This window comes from Panthera onca, chromosome C2 (assembly GCF_046562875.1).
Source record: "Panthera onca isolate mPanOnc1 chromosome C2, mPanOnc1 haplotype 2, whole genome shotgun sequence".
Taxonomy (NCBI): domain Eukaryota; kingdom Metazoa; phylum Chordata; class Mammalia; order Carnivora; family Felidae; genus Panthera; species Panthera onca.
Genome location: NC_138347.1, coordinates 105,678,807 through 105,700,716, shown reverse-complemented (window position 1 = coordinate 105,700,716; position 21,910 = coordinate 105,678,807). Strand labels below are relative to the sequence as shown.

The window sequence follows — 21,910 nt, the reverse complement described above, 5'->3', positions numbered from 1 at the left end:
TAAAATGTGTGATGTGTGACTACATAGTTGAGAAAGAGAAAAGAAATACATCACCTAAAGTGGAAATGGGCATTTCTCATTATTACACATTTTAAAAAATACTATGTATATATACCATCACCAGTTACATGTACGGGTTAGTTATAGTTAAAATTTTAATTGTTACTTTATTCAGAGTTGAAAAATATCTAAAAGTAATAAGTTAAAGTTTCCTGCCAACATTTGAAAACGTACTCAGATCCTTTCAGGTAGTGAAAGGATTTTATGTCTTTGAAACATCTTTAAAGTTTAGTTGCATAAAATGGTGTCAGAAGTTGAAGACAGTTGAATTAATTTTTATTCTGCCATTTTCATGGATTGATTTTAAGAAGAATAATTTTTTTAACTTGCTAAAAATTCTGAAAAGTGTTTTAGGGGTAAATTCTGTGTCTCTACAGTTTGTCTAGCTCCCGTAACAGCTCCTTCTTCACTATATTTGCCATGAGTTAATTACAATTATTCATTTCCTAAAGTGGCAGCAGAAGCTGGTTTTAACTTAAACAGACATGCTGCTTCACATGTAAGCAATAAATTGATTTTCTCTTTATGCCAGTATTTTGATAGGGTTACGGATATTGATAGAAGACCATGCTATTGAATGCAAGTAGATTTTCAAGAAAATCACTATGCCAAACACTTCACTAGAAGGACTTCATCTACATACAGCAGCAACTGTGACCTGCTTTAGAGATGACATCATTGGGTGTCATGTGGCTCTTTATACGTTTCAGCCTCAGAAAGAGATAATCTGTGAAAGCCACAAGAGCCTGATTTCTGCTGTGATAATCTTCAGCAGACAGAAGCTAAGGCTACAGTGAGGCATATCTATTTACATAGTGTGTGCAGTGCCTTGTCGAATTCTGAGCTTTATTTCGTTTTACTATTTTTTATCAAAAAGTAGATGCAATGATAGGATGAAGTGAATTGGATGCTTTGGACTAATGGGAGCTTGTTTTCTGCATTAAGATCAAGAACTTTTCGGAATCCTCTGTTCTCTGGGTAGCCTTGTATTCTGTGTGTGTGTGTGTGTGTGTGTGTGTGTGTGTGTGTGTGTGTGTGTGTGTTTCAATTTGAAGAACACTGAAGAAAATCAGCAAACTTCATCTCCCAAAGAGCTCTCTCTCTTTTTTGTCAATACTTGAAGATTTCTGCTCCAAAATCTTCTTTGAGCTGTCTGAGCATCGTGATTGATAACTGAAGGGCAAAGCATCTCCTTTGTAGTATGTGTTACAGAAATTCTTCAGATAACTTTACTTGCTAACACAGGCGACTCTTTATGGATTTCTTTCAAAACCAGTTCGAATAAATAACTCTTCCCTCTCAAATGGGCAAGGGTAGCTGGTCAGCACCATGGAGAGGTCTGGGCAGAGTGGGACAACGTGGGACTGTGACCAGGGCAAGCAATCTGACAGTGTAAGTTTCCCAAATATGTCATCTATTTTATGTGTATTATATTTTTCATACATAGAAAGGAAACTCTGAAGTCTAATTGAGCTAGGCTACTGTAAAAAGTGGTGACCTTTATTGCATTTCAAATTCAATATTAACCACTTAAAGATATTGTATTAGGAAGTGTTAATATATTAATTTGAAAAAGTTACTTTCTCATCACAACAGTTGGAATGTGAATGGTGCTTTGAATTTTGAGAATCTAAGTTTTTGTTTTAATTTACCATAAATTAATTGCATTGCAGTTGGAGAAAACAATTGCTTTGGAAATAGCATTTCTTTATACACATTTAAATAATTCCAACTTTGCAGTTTGTTGCCATTTGTAAAAACAAGGCTCTTTTTGAAAAGTAGTTTCTGATTTGTGTTTAGAAGGGCAGTTCTAATTTTTTAAATTGCAGCTCATATTTCTGTTACCAAAAAGAGCAAATGTTTAGGTATTCTAATATTGGGACACATAGGGGACATTTAATAACTTATGAAAAATTTAAATTTACAGGATAAAATATATACAGTAAAAGCCTATAGTAGGTGGAAAGGACAGATGCTTTTATAAAATGACTAAAGATAGGGCACTAAAGACATACTTTTAGGCATCATTGGAAATATTTTATTAGTTTCAAATAGTCTAATTTAACTGTTCAAACCAGAAATGTAAAAAATGGTTTATTCAAAAACATCTTTAAATACCCTCCTTAAAACTGTCAAAGGTGTTAGTTCTATGATATGATATCACATAACCAATGAAGAAAAGATACTTCAAACTGCTACCAAGAATGATCCCAATAGATATTTTGATGAACTATTCAAATTTGTCTAAGAGAACATAGTGTCATAAAAAAGTAATATAACAAATAATTATCTTTTCTCAGGTCAGTTAAGCGAGGTTTGGAACATTTATTTATAATGAACCATTTATTTTAAAGTCTACTAAAACTATCTTTTTATATTATTGTAATATGGAATTTATTTCCCTCAATAGTTCTTCTCATGTAAAAACCAGTAGTAAATGTAATTTACTTAGCTAAAACCCTACTTCAAATATAACTAATTCTTTTGTTATAGATAATTTCCAAGTGAAGTTGTTGTTGCTTCTTAACTCATTAGTAATTTGGCATTTGATTTTTGGATAAATTACATTTACATTTTGACAGTGTAAGATTTTGGAGGATGTGACTTAATTTTAAATTAAGGAGATCTTGTTATACTTTTTTGCCTGCTTGGCTTAATAGACCCACTGATGATTTCTTTAATTAGTGTCAATAGTTAAAAGAAACCACTTTTTGAAGGGAATGAAACGTAGATTTATGATTCCAGTTCTTTTAGCTTCATTTCCCCAAATTTTATAATCCTGCTTTGATTTTTACAGATGAATAAGGAGTGCCTTTCATACTATCAAAATACTGTTGAGTGCACCTCTGTGATTTTAAAACTTTATTTCTTTATGATAAACTGCATTCATTTTCTGCTGGTAGTGGACTTTGGACAGATCATTCTGGTTGATTATACTGCAACATTCTAATTTAGAGGATTTGAGGCTCATATCACAAAACACATCTGTTTTATATCCTCAAATGGGGGGGAAATGTACCTGATTCAGAAATTTATTCTCTGCAATATTTGTCTCCGTATTTGTCTCTCAAGGATGTCATTCAATTATGATATTGTCAGAAGTGTAGCATTTTATATTTCGTTTTGCACACATTTTAGTGATGTATTTATAATAACAGCTATCTAGTATTATCCATTTCGTAGTTGAGATATGGTTGTCTGTGTATTTATTTAACCAAAAATTGTTGCTGTATGATACACCACAAACATGTTTTGGCTTCTGCTTTGATAGCCTTTCAATCATTGTTGAAATAGCATAAGTCATCTGAACAATAGAAATATATTTAGAGCTATTTAGACTGTGAACCATTCACATTTCTTTCTTTCTTTCTTCTTCTTCTTCTTCTTCTTTTTCTTGTTTATAACATTCTGGTGGTAGCAGATGTGTGTGAACAATCTTAAATTTAGTTGAGTGACATTTTTGTTTTCTTGCCAATGCAAAAATATGCTCATGGATCTCTTTTTCATGGTCCACCCACCATTGCAAAGGCTTGATAACCTTTGATTAGAAAGGATTTAAGGGCATGTTTACTTAGTTGAAAACCACCCTAGTTAGGATGCTCTTCAGGGTGGCTGAATATAGGGAGAGCTGATTGACAGGTGTGGTTCTTACAGCCATTTTCAACCTATTTTTGGAACTAAGAAAGTTAAGTTGGTTTTGGAAATTATTCTTAAATTTCAGGTAGTCACAGACTCATTTCTGTTGCCTCAGTTTCCATCACAGCTTCCAATCAGAAGCACCTCTTCTAGCTAGAGTCCCAACAGGACCAGTTTCAGTAGGGGAGAGACTGAAAGTGGAATGTATTGTAAGAAAATCCCAAAGGGTAGTTTCTTAGAAGGAAATAGGGATTCTTGAGATTATTTTAGTGAAGCAGGACCCTAATTGGTTCCAAATGGATTCTGGGTTTTAGTAAATTTCTAGCATTATGGATAGGGTGATATCAGGTGCCCAAGGGCAGTTCTTCAGCTTCCTGGAGAATCACTCTGAGTTGATGCTTCTGCATAGGGATTTCCATCAAATGATTTTTGTTTTTAGTTATCATATTTTACCATCAAGTATTCCTTCACTCTCCCAATTTTACTCACAAGACACATTCTTACTTTATGTCTTACTTTATGTAAGACACCCTTTATGTCTTACTTTATGTGTATGTTGGGCCTAAGTAGATACGACCTAACTGATGTGAAATTTATATTAAATATTACTAGAAACTGTAGGGGTAATCTGAACTGTTTCAGAGAACTGAAGAGAGCTTAGAGACTTTCTAAGGAAGCTATCCAAGTATCTGAAAGAACAGAAATATCCTCCAAAGAGAAATAAGTCTGAATACCATGCATTTCTCATTTTAGCTAGTCTTTTAAATCCCAGCACCTCTAAATGAATCTGGCTCCCTCCCATCAGTAAGCTCAAACCAGAGCACAGAAAACACAACCGCCTACCTGGGCAGCCAGTTACCTAGGATGAATTCAGGTCATTTTAATCCTGCCTAATTTGTTGTGTGCTCTTAATTTTCATCTTACTTGTATCTTTGGCATCATCTCATTGGCACTTCGGCACTCAACACACTACGTTTCATGGTGCCTGACATCAATAATAAGACCCATCTTGGTGGAAAACCCATCTTGAATTCAACATTCTGCAGTGATCTCAATAGCATATTTCTCCAGGATGCTGTTTTGGTGCTTGGTCTCTGACCCCTGTGCACCACAGTGGCAGGAAAGAAAGATTTCTCCACCTAGGTCTTCATTTTGGGTGCATTGGAACTAATGGAACTATACCGGGCTGATCATAGTTTTGGCATAGAGAGCAGGTCTATTGATAATCCATGATATGGTATCTATATATTGTAATAATTGCTCAAAGATAGACTCAGCCTAACAATTTGAATTAGAAAAGAATATCAAACTTCAGTGCCTTAGAGCAAGTCATACAAATTTACAAATTTTAAGTTTTATTTGAATTACTGGGAATATTAATAAAGGCATTGTATCTGGACTTCAGTATGACTTTGAAGTTTTTTTTCCTGATACCTTTGAGAAGATAAAAAACTGTGGATGAAATAATTATACAAATTAGTACATGTTTTCTGGTTAAGTAGCCTTATCAAAATAGTGTTAACTAATAATTAGAGTTAGCCTAGAGATAAGTCTCCAGTGGTGTGTAATAAGTTTCTGTTATTTTTATCAACGATTTTAAACATTATTTGTTTTCCTACCTCTCATTTCATAGTTTAAATTTCATTCAGAAGAGGAGAAACAGCTTGTCAAAGGTCAGATAGTTGATCAGCTACAAAGTTAGAACTGAAAAGCAGGTTTTTTATTACCAGGCAAGGGAATTTCTATGGGGTGTGTGGCCTCGAAGGACCCCCAATGCTAAGCAATCAGTGAAAGTTTTAAGGAGAATTTTTTTAATTTAAAATAAGTACAACTTATGGGGCACCTGAGTGGCTCAGTTGGTTAAGTGTCGGACTTTGGCTCAAGTCATGATCTTAACATTCGTGAGTTTGAGCCCGTGTCAGGCTCTGTGCTGACAGCTCAGAGCCTGGAGCCTGCTTCGGATTCTGTGTCTCACTCTCTTTCTGCCCCTCCCCCACTTGCAGTCTGTGTGGCTCTCTCTCTCAAAAGTAAATAAACATTAAAAAATAATTTCAAAAATATTTAAATAAACACAACTTTATAAACTATCGAGCTGTCCTTCAGTAGTGTAAGCTTTCTTATAAAGCAGTGAGCTTCTCATTATCAGAAATATGTATGCACAGACTAGATATTCTACATCAGAGATGATGTAGACTGAGACCGTGTGTGTGTGTGTGTGTGTGTGTGTGTGTGTGTGTGTGTGTGTCTATCTGTCTATCTAGTAGTTGGACTAATTGATCTCTAAGATCTCTTTCAACTTGAACATGGAAAGAGGACATTAGTGCAATGTTGTCTCCTTAAAATAGAGAATGAGAATAATGTCTTCATTCAACAAACATTTATTGGGTACATACTCAAGGCATTGTGTGATTCTAAGAACTGATATGATTACCAAAATATGACTGATCCCCATGAGAAACTTTTCATTTGAGAACGAGTAAGAAAGAGGAAAATTAAGAAATGAATTAAGATAGAGGATGGGGAAAAATCACCCAGGAGGAAGGGTAAAATGCATTATTTGAATCTATTTGGGAAGGGAAAACTAGGTTAAAAGGGAAAAAGAAGAATCAGAGTTATAATTTATCTCTTAATTATCTGTAGCATGGAGATACTTCAATGTATTAAAAAGAAACAAAGATTTTAAATTTGTTGATCTCATAAATTCTGCAGTTCAGGATCATCAAATCTTTAATGAACCTTTTTGCTTGCATCCTTTCAACTTGTATAGCTGTAGCTGCAAATCTACCTTTAGAGATTCTATCCCAACTGTCATCTGTTTTTTTCCTAATTGAGGGAAATTCCAAATCTGTAGACCATCAGTTCAAGGACTCAACATCTTTTATCCTACTTCTCATTTGATAATTAATAAAATAACAGCCTTTCCTTTGGTTCTGCTCTGATTTTGAATTTTTTCTTGACCAACTGGGTTTTTACCATACATAGTATGTTTAGGCTATGCAACAACAAATAGCTCTCCAAAAGTATAATAGCTCAAACACAGTAGTAGTTTATTTCTTGATTAGGTATCCATACTGGACTGGTGAGCAGGTCAGTGGGGCAATCCTTCTTCATATAGTCATTTAGAGAACACAGGATGTTGGGGGTTCCACCATCTTCAACAGGTGGCTTCCAGGGTCACTCTAAAGTCATCTACATTCCAGCATACCAGAAAGGGAAAAAGAAATGGAGCAACATATGTGGAAGTTTTTAGTGGGACAGGTCTGAATGAGACACACGTCACTCAGCTTACATTCTTTTTACTGAACTCAGTCAGATGACATACAGGGGAGACTTGGGAAACATAGTCCTATAGGACACATAAAAATAAGACAAGAGAACAGATTTTAGATCATTTAGTACTTTCTGCCATACCTGTACTTCCTCCACCTGGAAGGAAGTCTTCCAAACCACTGCTACAAACTTGACATATGCTGCTGGATTTGCTTGATGATGCTTCTCTACATCCTTGGCCACTGCCTATTTCAGTCTTCCAGGTTACAAACTACAGAACCTGACCCAAGTTAATTGCAGCTAAAAATGAATTTATTAGAATAATAAAATTTACTTATTAGGAAAACTTATTTTATTATCAGCTATCTCACTAAATTGACAGGAAAGTCTAGAGCATCATACTCAGAAGAAAAGGGGACACTAAAGGAACATGGTTGACCAGAACCTCAGGCAAAGGCATACATGCAGGACAACATTGTTCAAGTGCTGCTGGCCTCATGGGACATTGGATACAGTGGTCATAAGGAGCTCTAAAATGTTCCTTGCTTCCTTGAGATACTTCCTCCAGATTCAGAGTCCTGAACAGGGCCATCCCCTTGACTGATTTACATCATATGTTCAAAATCAGATTGCTAGGATTCAGGGAAAGAAAGTTACTTTTGTCTTGTAGTGGGGAAGTGGTGGTAGAATCCTGTTCCTTATTGTAACTTCTGTAACAGTAAATTCTTTTTTTTTTTAATTTTTTTTCAATGTTTTTAAATTTATTTTTGGGACAGAGAGAGACAGAGCATGAACGGGGGAAGGTCAGAGAGAGAGGGAGACACAGAATTGGAAACAGGCTCCAGGCTCCAAGCCATCAGCCCAGAGCCCGATGCGGGGCTTGAACTCACGGACCGCGAGATCGTGACCTGGCTGAAGTCGGACGCTTAACCGACTGTGCCACCCAGGCGCCCCTGTAACAGTAAATTCTATAATTATGGGATGGGGGCTCAGATGTACCAAAAAAAAAAAAAAAAGACAAAAATCCACCATGCCTGCTGGTTTAAGATGATACTAATTCTACCTTAGATCTGCTGATGGCCTTCACCAATTCTTACTGATTGTAATTTGCCCCATGCCTAGACTGTGCCTTATTGCTATGCCTAGACTATGCCTTGTTATTCTTCCTAGGATGTGTTCTGATCACTTTCACCAGATATTACCCCAACCCACCTTGTAGCCTCTGTAAGACTTGCTCTAGCCCTTTTTGATGTTAAACTTTTCAGGTTCTTTCTTACAACACTTCGGCATTGTTTTGAGAACTAAATTCAGACCCGGGACCTATGTGATAAGTCTGCGTGGCCAGGGCCCAGATATTTGATGCACCTTCTGTGGGATTTTCTCATCTATAACATGAATAAGTCGGCTCAATTCCCATTAGTCTCAAAGGGACACCAAGAGGCTTAACAAGATGGTGCTCTGAGATATTTGGAACACAGGGTGGCATTATCACATTATTATTTTCACAAGCTGTTCACCTGAAGAGAGAAAATAAAAAGTGGAAGTTTAATGCCAGAGAGGTTTTTGGCACTTTGTCAATTCGACATTAGCTTTGAGGGCTTTTGGAATTTTGCCTGAAATTTTCAGTACCAAGCAGCTAGAAGCTATGTTTTTCTGGGCTTATGATATTTCTGTCCCCAGGGATGGCATTAAGCATTTGTGAGGGATGAACTGTGCCAGGCCCATTTTCCAATGTCCCACCAACAGACACACAAAAAAGCAATGCACACTCTGTAAATTGCTGCTCATGCCCATGTTTCACACTTGGAACAGCACCTCTGACTTGTGCCAGTAGAAAAGGGATGGAACATATACATGTGTTAAGGAAGCTCCCCGTCTGACACATAGGCTGTTTACGGCTGGATGGCTTCTATTTGAATGGTCACATGGCCCTACTGAAGGCCCACAGAACCTTTTTTAGACCTTTGAAAATCACTCCCATCACAGTCTTTGAAAGAGAGCTATTGGTTATGCAAATGTCACTTTTGCCAATTAAACCAAGTAGGCTAATTAGAAAATAGGGAGGAGAAGTATATACTTTTGGAACTTCTGTTAGTGACTTTGGAAGGAAGAGAAAGGCAGGAAAACTTATTGGAATCCAGGAAGTATTTATGTGACTGAATTTTAATCATACAGAAAGGTTCTAAATGGTTTTCTTTATTTGAATAAGAATCATTTTCAAATACATGGGCTTCTACATATGTACCTAAAATACATGTTTATGTATATTTTTAAAATAGTAATATGCCATTTATACATTCAAGTAAAAGAGGTTGATAGGAATTGCTCAGTAGCAAGAGCTAAAAGGTTCAGCTTCAAATCTGTAAATATGTTTCGCATTTTTATAAAGATCAACAAATGTGAACTTTGTTAGGAAGAATGGTGCTACTTGCATATTAAAACAAAGTACAGTCACCACTAGTTTATCTAAAACAGGAAATGAGGATTCTACTTAAATGGAATCTACCAATAAAGGCAGGTTACCTTTTTTGTTTGCTTTTCATATTTTCAATGACAATGTTTTTGAATTACGTTATAAAATTCTCTATCTTATTTTATAGCAATGCTTATTTATTTCTAATTATAATGTATATCTATGCTCATTTTAGAAAAAATAGACACTTTAAAAATATATCCAGTAGACAGAGACTAACCATTGTTAATATTTTGGTGAATTTCCTGAGAGTTCTACATATACACTAGAAATTTTATATATGTGTATACCTTAAGAAATATTTCCAATATTTTGAGCTGTGCGTTTTAAACTCAATGTTTTAATTTATATGTCACTAAAATTCCTCAAAGTCTGATAAATGTTTAATATTAAATCACATAGATATATGAGCTATAATTAATTGAACTATGCTACTCTTGATATCAACAACATCAATATTGTGTGTGTTTATGTATTTTTAAATTTCTGTTTCCTTATAAGAGATTACTATAAGTAGAATAAGTAGTAGATTACTATAAGATTACTATAAGTAGTAAAATTTTTATAAGATTTTCTAAGGATCTTGATATATATCAATATATATCAGTTCTGCCAATAACATAAAGATGATAGATTGAAAGAAAGCATGTTTTAAATCAGATTTCTTTTTTTTTAATTTATATGTATCTTTTTTTTAATTTATATGAAATTTATTGTCACATTGGTTTTCATACAACACCCAGTGCTCATCCCAACAGGTGCCCTCCTCAATGCCCATCACCCACCCTCTAGTTCCTCCCACCCCCCATCAACCCTCAGTTTATTCTCAGTTTTTAAGAGTCTTTCATGGTTTGGCTCCCTCTAACTTTTTTTTTCCTTCCCCCCTCGCATGGTCTTCATTAAGTTTCTCAGGATCTACATAAGAGTGAAAACATATGGTATCTGTCTTTTCTCTGTCTGACTTATTTTACTTAGCATAACACTCTCCAGTTCCATCCATGTTGCTACAAAGGGCCATATTTCATTCTTTCTCATTGCCACGTAGTACTCCATTGTGTATATAAACCACAATTTCTTTATCTGTTCATCAGTTGATGGACATTTAGGCTCTTTCCATAATTTGGCTATTGTTGAGAGTACTGCTATCAACATTGGGGTACAAGTGCCCCTATGCATCACAAAAAGCTTCTGCACTGCAAAGGAAACAATCAACAAAACTAAAAGGCAACCAATGGGATGGGAAAAGATATTTGCAAATGACATATCAGACAAAGGGCTAGTATCCAAAATCTATAAATAACTCAGATTTATTTTTAAAATTTTTGTGGTTTGACATTTTCACATGTTTTGTGGGCATTTAAATTTATTTTGTGAATTGTCTGGTTATGGTTTTTGCCTATTATATTGAGGTTTATTGTTTTTTTCAATTATTTCTATAAGCTCCTTAAATATTATGTATATTAATCTTTTACCTTCATATTTGTGGAAAATATTTTTTAATTGTATGCTTATTTATGCTTATACTATTTTAATCTATACAATTTTAAATAATTGTTTCAATAAAATAAAGTCTACATAGTATCTCTTTTTACCTTTATATATAGTTTTAGGGTTTTTTTTTTAATGCTTTCATCTTTAATGCTTGTCTTGTCATTTGAAATTTTGGCATATGATAGGAAGAAAAGCAATAATTTTATTTTATTCCAAGTTAGTTTACCCATTACCTTAGCACCATTTACTAACCAATCTTTTGTTCTCTGCTGGTATGTGACATGATCTTTATCACATGTTAAAAACCTATTAGAATTTCTTTCTGAACTATTTTCCTGGTTACATTTGTCAGTTCTAGCACTTGTATCAGACTGTCTTACATATTACATCTTTATCATAGATTTTAATATCTGGTAGAGAAATTATCCACTTCATTTCTCTTCATGTTCTTAGTTGGCCATATCATTCCAGATAAACTTTAAAATTGTGTAGTTAGCTTCCAGACACATCTTTGGCAACTTTAATTGTAATTGTACCAAATCTTTAAACTGATATAATAAGAACTGATATCTTTACAAATTTGTTCTTGCTATCTAGGAATATAACATATGTAGATAGGTAAAGATATAGGTACAGATATCAGGAAAGATTTGAAATTTCACTATAAACATTTCTTCCTTTTCTTATTAATTATTCCTATTACAAATTGGTTCCTCTTTTCCTTTTTCCACCTCTAAATGGTTATCACTAGAATATAGGAATAAATTTTTGTATGTTGATTTGTATCTGTTCACCTATTGAAATCTCTTATTAGCAATTACAAGTTTTTAGTTGATTTTTGGAGCATTTCTAAGCATGCAATTTTTTCATCTGCAGAAAATAATAAATGTGCCTCCTTTCCAGTAGTTATAGTGTATTGACTAAATAATCCATCCCAAACAATGTAGGTTTTCTTATTATCTTTGCTGATGTGATGAGTTATATTTTGGAAATTAAACATTCTTGCATTATGTTATCATCACTGTATTGTTTTAATGGGTGGTTTCCTCATAAGTTATTCTTTATTTCAACTTTCTGGTATGTTAAGTTTTCACAACTCTTCTAAGAAAATGAAATTCATCTGTAGTTTGTGATATTTTTCTCAAGTTTTCAAATAGGGCTATGCCAGCTTCATAAAATGAACTGAGAAAGTTCTCAGATTTTCCTTTGGCCTCTAATATTTATGTAGCATGGTGATTACGTGTTCCTTGAAAGTTTGGAAAAAAATTTTTAATAAAACTGTTAGTACATGAAGTCTTTTATTATAGTCTTTTTAAAATAAAATTTGCATTTCTTCCCTAGTTATTGGATATTTAGGCTTTCTACATTGTAAGCTAATTCTGGTGCTTAATTGCCAAGACATATCAATGAATACTTTGAGAGTAATTAGCATATTATAAATGTTATTTTTGTTTTAGAAATTTCTCTACATATGTTCTTTTATTAGTTTTCATATTTCTAATTTTGTTAACTTAATTTTTCTCTTTGTAATAATCAGCAATTGTATTAATCAATTCTGTGTTTTCTAATAATACATTTCATTGTTTAAATAGTATTTACTTTGCCTGTTAGCTTTGGGGACATTTTGTTGTTCTATTTATTATTTCTTGAGCTTAATGCAGTTAACTTGTTTATTTTAATGGGTTAATATTTTAACAACAAAATTAAGGTTTTGAATTTGCTTCTAATTCAGTTTAATCTAATTAACAGTATCTTCATTTTCTTTATCTTCTAAAGATTTTCTAGTTATATATTTTTCCTTTGACCCAATTATTATTTACAAAAGTAACCTTTATTTTTAGACTACAAAGAGTTACTATATTAGTTAATAATTAGTAAATTATTTATATTCTTTATCCCTACTTAATTTTTATGTTTCTTTGATAAATAACAGTAAGAAACTGGTTCTCAATATTTCTGAGTCATTTTTATTTCATTGATCATTTTATAAGCAGTATGTAGTTGAATTTTGTTTTAAATAGTAACACAGACTTTTTCTTTAATGAAGCGTTAATTACAATAACCATAATAGCAAATATTTTTTAAAATGTTTATTTTTATTTTTGAGAGAGAGAGACAGCATGAGCTGGGGAGGGGCAGAGAGAGAGGGAGACAGGAAATCCCAAGCAGGCTCCATGCTCAGCATGGAGCCCGATGCAGGGCTCTATCTCATGACTGAGATCATGACCTGAGCTGAAATCAAGAGTTGGATGCTTATCGCTCCTTATCAGGGAAATACAAATCAAAACCACACTCAGATATCACCTCACGCCAGTCGGAGTGGCCAAAATGAACAAATCAGGAGACGATAGATGCTGGAGAGGATGTGGAGAAACGGGAACCTTCTTGCACTGTTGGTGGGAATGCAAACTGGTGCAGCCGCTCTGGAAAACAGTGTGGAGGTTCCTCAAAAAATTAAAAATAGACCTACCCTATGACCCAGCAGTAGCACTGCTAGGAATTTACCCAAGGGATACAGGAGTCTTGATGCATAGGGGCACTTGTACCCCAATGTTTACAGCAGCACTCTCAACAATAGCCAAATTATGGAAAGAGCCTAAATGTCCATCAACTGATGAATGGATAAAGAAATTGTGGTTTATATACACGATGGAGTACTACGTGGCAATGGGAAAGAATGAAATATGGTCCTCTGTAGCAACGTGGATGGGACTGGAGAGTGTGATGCTAAGTGAAATAAGCCATACAGAGAAAGGCAGATACCATATGTTTTCACTCCTATGTAGATCCTGAGAAACTTAACAGAAACCCGCGGGGGAGGGGAAGGAAAAAAAAAGAAAAAAAAGAGAGTGGGAGAGAGAGCCAAAGCATAAGAGACTGTTAAAAACTGAGAACAAACTGAGGGTTGATGGGGGGTGGGAGAGAGGGGAGGGTAGGTGATGGGCATTGAAGAGGGCATCTTTTGGGATGAGCACTGGGTGTTGTATGGAAACTAATCTGACAATAAATTTCATATAATTAAAAAAAAAAGAGAGTTGGATGCTTAACCGACTGAGCCACCCAGACGCCCTACAAACTATTATTGTTTCATTTTCCCTTGCCTTGTTTTTTGCATTGTGTTTCTCATACTTCATTGTTTTCTCTCTCATGTATGAATGGATTATATTTTATTGTATGTATCATCAAATGAATTAGGATGTGCACATTCCATTTTTATTCTGTTGGTGTGTAATTATATATTTAAATTCAAAAATAACAACTGAAATTGCACTTCTATGATATTGAATGAATGTTCAGTCATTCAATAAATATTTATTGAGAACCTACTTCTTGCTAGGCACTGAGGACTTCTTGCTAGGTACTGAGCTAGGCACTGAGCTAGGGCACTAGCATTAGTAATACAGTAGAAACCAGGATAGTCAGTGGTTCATATTCTTTTTAGTTTTTCTCCTGTCTCATTATCCTCTCTCTCACTTCTCAATCTTTATTAATAATCGGGGTTCCATGACCACCCAGATTATCGTTTCTGTGGTTTTTAATTTTTTGAATGTTTGTTTGTTTGTTTGTTTGTTTATTTATTTATTTATTTTTGAGAGAAAGAGCGGGGGCAGAGGCAGGAGGGTAGAAAAGAGAAGGAGACACAGAATCTGAAGCAGGCTCCAGGCTCTGAGCTGTCAGCACAGAGCCTGACATGGAGTTGGAGCTCACGACCTTGAGATCATGACCTGAGCCAAAGTTGGATGTTCAACCAACTAACCCACTCAAGTGCCCCCTCGTTTCTGTGTTTTTTTTACATATATACTTTAAAACTTATCTTTCAAGAGTTATCTTTTGGAGTGCCTGGATGGTTCAGTCGGTTAGGGTCCAGCTCTTGATTTTGGCTCAGGCCATGATCTAGCAGTTTGTGAGATCCAGCCTGGCGTTGGGCTCCATGCTGACAGTATGGACACTCTTGGGATTCTCTTTCTCCCCTCTCTCTCTCTCTGCCCCTGCCCCCACTCAAGATAAATAAATAAACTTTAAAACAATGTTCTCTTTTGACATTTTCATTTAGTTTTATAACCTTTTAACAATTAGACCTTTTAATTAATTAGATTTAGTATATATTTTATATTTTCATTAATTTTTTAACCATTGTTTATACTGAAGTTTATTCATTCTTATTTTTATTTTTATTCTATACTAATTTTTTGAAATAGGCAAAAATATTCTTTATTTACTTGAATAACAGAGAACATCTTTTTTAGCTTTTGAGCATGAATTCTAGTCTAACATACTTTCAGTTTAAAATGATGCCTCACTAGTATCCTCTCATGTAATTGCTTCTATTTTTACATTAAAATACCTATGAAGTACCAGTAAAATATGAAAATGCACATCAACATTGAAAACCCCCATTGATAGACAGCTTTTTGCTGAAATCTTAGAGGAACTGCATTAACAATAGAATCAGTGAGGGTGGACAACGTTGAAGGCTGACACTTGCTTCACCTCACAAGCAAAGCTTGTGAACTATCAAGGAAAAAAGGGAATGGTATCTCTGTGGGAAGGGTGTTTCTGCTTGGTAGTTGGAGCATTGTTGAACCCTACCCCTCACACATACACAGACCATACTATCTTTCTGTAATCCTGTCAATAGCCTGTTTCTCCCTCGGGCTTCCTCTGTCAATAAATTGTCACTGAGATGGTCAGGAGAGAACACTGGAAGTCATCCTTGATTCCTTCCTTTCCTTACCACCACCTTGTCTTTCTTGTCTACATGTAATCTACCAGGTTTTGAGTCTACCTTCAAAAATGTCTCTTCACCTATTTATCAGTCAATGGAATTTGGGCTTTTTCTATAATTTGGCGATTGTTGATAATACTGCTATAAACATCAAGGTGCATGTAGCCCTCTGAATTAGAATTTTTGTATTCTTTGGGAAAATACCTATTAGTACAATTGCTGGATCACGGGGTATACAATGGAATATTACTCAGCCATCAAAAAGAATGGTATCTTGCCATTTGCAATGACATGGATGGAGTTAGAGTGTATTATGCTAAGTGAAAAAAGTCAGATATGTGGAATTTAAGAAACAAAAGAGATGAGCATATGAGAAAGAAAAAGAGAGGGAGGCACGCCATAAGAGGCTTTTAACTATAGAGAACACACTGAAGGTTGTTGGGGGGGAGGTGGGCAGGGGAATGGACTAAATGGGTGATGATTATTAAGGAGGGCACTTGTGATGAGCACTGGGTGTTATATGTAAGTGATGAATCACAAAATTCTACTCCTGAAATTAATATTATACTATATGTTAACTAGAATTTAAATAAAAACTTGAAACATAAAAAAAATTTAAAATAAGGGACATCTGGATGTCTCAGTCCATTAAGCGTCCAACTCTTGATTTTGGCTCAGTTCATGATCGCATCGTTCGTAAGATGGAGCCCCACATTGGGCTCTGCACTGGCAATGCAAAGCCTGCTTGGGATTCTCTCTCTCCCCCTCTCTCTGCCCCATACCACTTGCATGCTCACTCTCTCTATCTCCTTCTCTCTCAAAAATAAACATTAAAAAATTAAACTGTAAAAAATAAAAGTGTTAAAATGTCAAAGAAAACCCCAAAAAGCAAACAAAAGCAAAAACAAAAATGTCTCTTAATTTTTCATCACTGCTGCTGACACCTTGGCCTAAACTGCCATCATCTTTCATCACCATAGCTTCCAATGTTGAGTCTTTCTCCTGCTCTCACCAATCCCCACAAAGCAGCCAGTACAAAAATCTAAATTTATTAAAACCTAAATTGTATCACACCATCTCTTTACATCAGTAGCATCCATTTGTACATTAAATAAAATGCAAACTCCTTACCCTGATCTATAAGTCATAAAGTTATTTTTTGCTCTGGCTTTCACCTGTTCCAATCTATGGTCTGAAACTACACTGCAATTCTTAGAGGTCCTTGTTGACAATACCAAGAGGTAGTGTGTCTGGAAGAATTATAAATAAGGCAAAGAGCAGGTGTTTAATTCAAAAGATATCTCAGACAAGTAGGAGGCATGTGTCTTTTCTCCCTCCATACCTCCTTTTCTCTGTTTGTTGTCCTGGATATCAAATTAGCTGCTGAGCTTTCGTGAAAGCCTATTATTCTCAGGATATCATTTAGACAATTTGACTTAATAGTTATTGAATGGAAAATAATACTCTCTCTCTCACTCTGTGGGAGGGAGGGAGGTGAGAGGGAAATAGGAAACTTCTTTCAGATAATTATTTTCTTTAGGGGAAAATTAAAGTAACACAGAGGATTTCCAAGAACCATAGGGCACAAATATTAGAGTTAGATACAAGGTCAGAAACTACAAGGCAGTGATCATGGGTCCATCCTAACTCCAAAGGCAGTACTCTGCGGGTACCATGTCTCTGGGGCATTGTGATCATACATCTTGAATGGATCACATGGTGCTGAACAATGTGGACAAGTTATTTAACGACTCTTGGACTCAGTTTCCACATTTATACAATGAGGAGGTTGATTTAGTTGCTTATTAGTATATTAGCCTATTAGGGTGGCTTCATGTACTAGGGCAAGTAGCATGCTCCCAAACATTTGTTTTAGCAGAATATGATAAATATCGTTTAGTTTTATCTTACTACTAGCAGAATGACTATGTAGTCCCATCTCTCCATCAACAGTAAATGACAAATACTGATCTTATCAATTTGATTTGGGATTTTCAATGGACTCTCATAAGCTGGAACTGCTAATGAGATGCTTTAAAATATCCTCCTTTGTGTGTTGAAATAACTTTGAAAATTATAACTTGATAATCTATATTTATTTATAGCCCACCTTTTGGTTGAGATTTGAGATGACATTTTTTCTTTCAACAAAACTCTCAAGTGGCACACCATGATTTATAATTTTATTTGGTTATTGTCTGCATATGCTGCAGAAAGCTGAAAAATTATTCAAATCCTGCCAAAAAGTATTGACAGTTATTTTTTCTGCTACTGAAATTTCCACCTTCAAAACATTTTGAAGTCTTTATATAGAATCAAGGTTGGGCTTTTAGAGAAAAAAAGAAAAAAGAATGAGAAGAGCAAGTTTTTGTCTTTACCCAGAGAAACCTGAAGTAGATTTTAGAGTCTTAAACTACTGTCAAAAATCTAGAGTGGCAACAAATTTCTGTTTAGCAACTTGAACTGCCCAGTCTCCATAGGTACTTTATGCCTTTGTGCTGCTTGTTCATAAGAAGTAGAAATAATTTTTCTAAGCATCTTAGAATGGATCAGAAGCAGACCATTCATGGAGGGAGAAAGGTAGTTTTCTCCTGGTTATCTTACTTTATCAGGATGTCTTTTTGCCAGCTGACCCAGTTTCAGGCTTTGTAGATAGAAATGGCATGTATCCTGTAGCATATTTCTATTACCCTATATGACTCAAGATAGATGTCATACCCTACATAAAAGAAGCATCCAATAAGGAAGTTTACAGCTGTCCCCAAATTGTTCTTCTCATTCAATTTCATTTCTGGTTTCAGAATAACTAAGAAGATTTGCCTATTTAAAAATAAAATCTTCAGTACCCTGTACTCTCCTTCCCCCTTCCTTTCTTTGGCTCCTCCCATTTTTACTTTTGCCTCCGGCAGGGATCCTTTCCCAATGTGCCTGAAGTGTGCACCTGGAGAATACGTCCTTTCATCAGGCAAGGTCCACTTTCAGTTTTAGTTCTAACCTCTCATCCTCTAAGAAATAGCACTTTAATACCCCCTACCCTTGTGGCACTTACTTTATAGATCTCTATTTGCCATGTTGCCACTGCCCTGTGTTAGAACTGTACATGCTTATGTTTTTCATTCTAGGTGGCAGATGTCGTTGGCTTTGACCTTTGTATTTTTCTCAAGATATTTATACCAAAAGATATCCCTTTTTTTTGCAGTAGGTTTTCACACCCAATGCAGAGCCTAATGTGGGGCTTCAGCTCAAGACCCTGAGATCAAGATCTGAGCTGAGATCGAGGGTTAGCTGCTTAACCCACTGAGCCACCCAGGTACCCCTCCCATAAAATTTTTTGAATTGAAATAACTAGTATGTAATCTTTCTTAATATATCATTAATATTGTTCTCATACATGTCAGTGGTAGGGGAAAAACACTAAAAATGAGGTTTAAATGTGAAAAGGATAGAAACTTCAGGGATTATCAATGTTCGCTTTTCATACTGGGTTGCACAGTTATGTTTCATTGTCTCAAACCTCAATTTCCAATAATAAATAATGTCTTTCCTGACACAGGAGCCAGTAGGGGGTGGAGGGAGGGACTGCTCTTGGTGCTCCAAGTCGGGCATTATCATTCTCACTTTTTTTAACGTTTTTATTTTCATTCCAGTTAGTTAACATACAATGTTATATTGTTTCAGGTGTACAGTATAGTGTTTCACCAATGATTCCATACACTACCCGGTGCTTATCACAAGTGCATTCCTTAATCCCCATCCCCTATTTAACCCGTCCCCCACCCTCTCCCCTCTGGTAATCTCTGTAATTAAGAGTCTGTCTCTTGGTTTGTCTCTTTCTCTCTCTGTTTTTCTCTTTGCTGGTTTGTTTTGTTTCTTAAATTCCACATATGAGTGAAATCATATGGCATTTGTTTTTCTTTAACTGATTTTGCTTAGCATTATACTCTCTAGCTCTGTCCATGTTGCTGTAAATAGCAAGAGTTCATTCTTTTTTATTACCATTCTTACTTGTAAGGGAGATTCAGTCACTTGCTCAGCCCCTCACAGTCAGTAAAGCCTAAAATCAGAATCTGAACTCAGGGCTGTTAGAAAGCAAAAGCATGGTGCTCCCATCATGCTGCACTCACTGCCTAAACAATGATGACTATAAAATATTAACAGTGAAAAGAAAAATTTGCACACTACCATCAAAGAAAACCCATCTTTCTTTTGTAAGTTTGCTTCCACATTCCACAGGCCACAAACTGTAAATTTGAAAAGTGTGGTGATTGCTATTTCCAATCAACTTATTCATATCATGAAACCTTATGGTAAGAAAGACTTTTCTGATGACTCTATAAATTAACAACCCATCCCTGTCCACCAAGCTCTATTCCCTACAATGGGGAATTCCTCTATTTCCTTCTTCATTCATCTCCATCTGACGCATTACGGTACATTTGTTTCCTTGTTTAGTGCCTGTCATCTGCTTACTAGAGCCTACGCTCCATGAAGGCAGGGACTTTTTTCTGCTTTGTTCATTAATGTATCCCCAGCACCAAAGACTGCCTGGCACATGGACATGGCAGACTTCTCGCAGATATTTCTTGAAAGGTTGAATAAACACAGAAGAGAGGGTTCTACATTTCACCTAACTGATTCAAAATAGTGCTACTCTTTTGGGATGAGCACTGGGTGTTGTATGGAAACCAATTTGACAATAAATTTCATATATTAAAAAAAAAACAAAATAATGCTACTGATAGCTCCTCAATGACTGGAAAATCTGGGGTCTTTTTTTCCCCCAATTTACTTTTCTACAGTCTAAAAGATTTCTGCCTATGCTCACCATCCTGTTTCCCAAATTATTTCCTAGAATTCGTTTTCTCTTGTTTTTGCCATAGGCAACTTTTATCACAAGTCACCCACATAGACCTAAAGATGTTAATACTTATTGCAAGATTTCTTGCATTAAATCATATGTGTCACCCAGGGACTCCCCAGTGTCTTAATGATACTACTACACACAACTCAGCACACACTTCAGAGATTAATAAAAACTTTAATTGCCAAGACTTCTCCCCATTTCTACTCCCATAGCTTTTCTTTACTACTCCAGTCACTTATGCTGAAAACATTTATTATGGGCCCTTTATGTTACATATAGATAGAACAGTGAAAGAAATGGGTGCTCTCTCATTGCTTGTGGAATACACCAGTCCTAATCCTGTGGACCAGGTCTGCACCTGAAGCCACTTGAACACCTGACACTCAAAGCCAAGGAATTGCAGAAACCTTAATGGAGAACAACATGGAAGTGTTTGGAAAAGACCACAATGTTGAAAGGCAAGCACCAGAAGTGGTGATGGAGACTAAAAGCATAGGAAATAAAATCTAAAAATCAAACTTTAGTCTTTTAAAATAAGCCTGATTGGCCTATCCGCCTCTTTTTTGGAATTAAGCTAAATGGGCATTTTGTTAAAGTTAATTTTGAAGACTTTTTTATATTTACCCTCAGCTCATCTTCTCTGACACTCATTGCATTTCAGTAAATGTCACCACCAGCATCTGCCAGATGCTTTAGCCAGAAACCTCCAGTGTCTCTACCTCTCTCTGCATTGTGTCCAATCACCAAAACTTACGTGTTTCTTTTTTTTTTTTTCATTAAAAAAAATCTACTTGGCCAGTACCCTAGGAAAAACCTGGATTACTTGTTTTTAAAACTTGTAATTTGGTCATCTCCCATTGTTACAGGCTGAATTGTGTCCACACAAAAGATGTTGAAGTCCTAACCCCAGTACCTGTGAATGTGAAATTCTTTAGAGATAGGTTCTTTGCAGAAGATCAAGTTAATATGAAGTTATTAGGGTGAACTTAATCCAATATGACTGATGTCCTTATAAAAAGGGGAAATTTGGACTCAGAGACAAACACAACAGGGAGAACTCCATGTGAAGATGACGGCAGAGATCAGGGTGTTCCTACTAACCACCAAAGAAATGCTATTGGCTGCCAGCAAACCACCAGAAGCAGGGAAAGAGGCATGAAATAGATCCTCCCTGAAATCCTCAGAAATAACCCATCCTCCTGATACTTTGACCTCAGACTTCCAGCCTCCAGAATGGGGACTCAATAAATTTCCATTGTTTAAGTCACTCACTCTGGTACTTTGTTGTGGACACCTTAGGAAACTAAATCACCTATCTTCTCTTCTGTTACTATCTCAAATTCTACTTAAATTTTTAAAACTTTTTTTAAAGTTTAATTAATTAATTAAT

At 35.5% G+C, this 21,910-nt stretch overlaps 1 protein-coding gene across 1 annotated transcript in view; it reads left to right on the top strand.

The window, feature by feature from the left end:
- Positions 1–1,320: 1,320 nt before the first annotated feature.
- SCHIP1 (schwannomin interacting protein 1) overlaps positions 1,321–21,910 on the top strand; it is a 549,016-nt gene continuing 528,426 nt past the window's right edge. Inside the window, exon 1 of the mRNA XM_060639085.3 lies at positions 1,321–1,452. Within this exon, the coding sequence (XP_060495068.1) occupies positions 1,390–1,452 (63 nt within the window). The 5' untranslated portion in view covers positions 1,321–1,389. The remainder of the gene's footprint in view (positions 1,453–21,910) is intronic.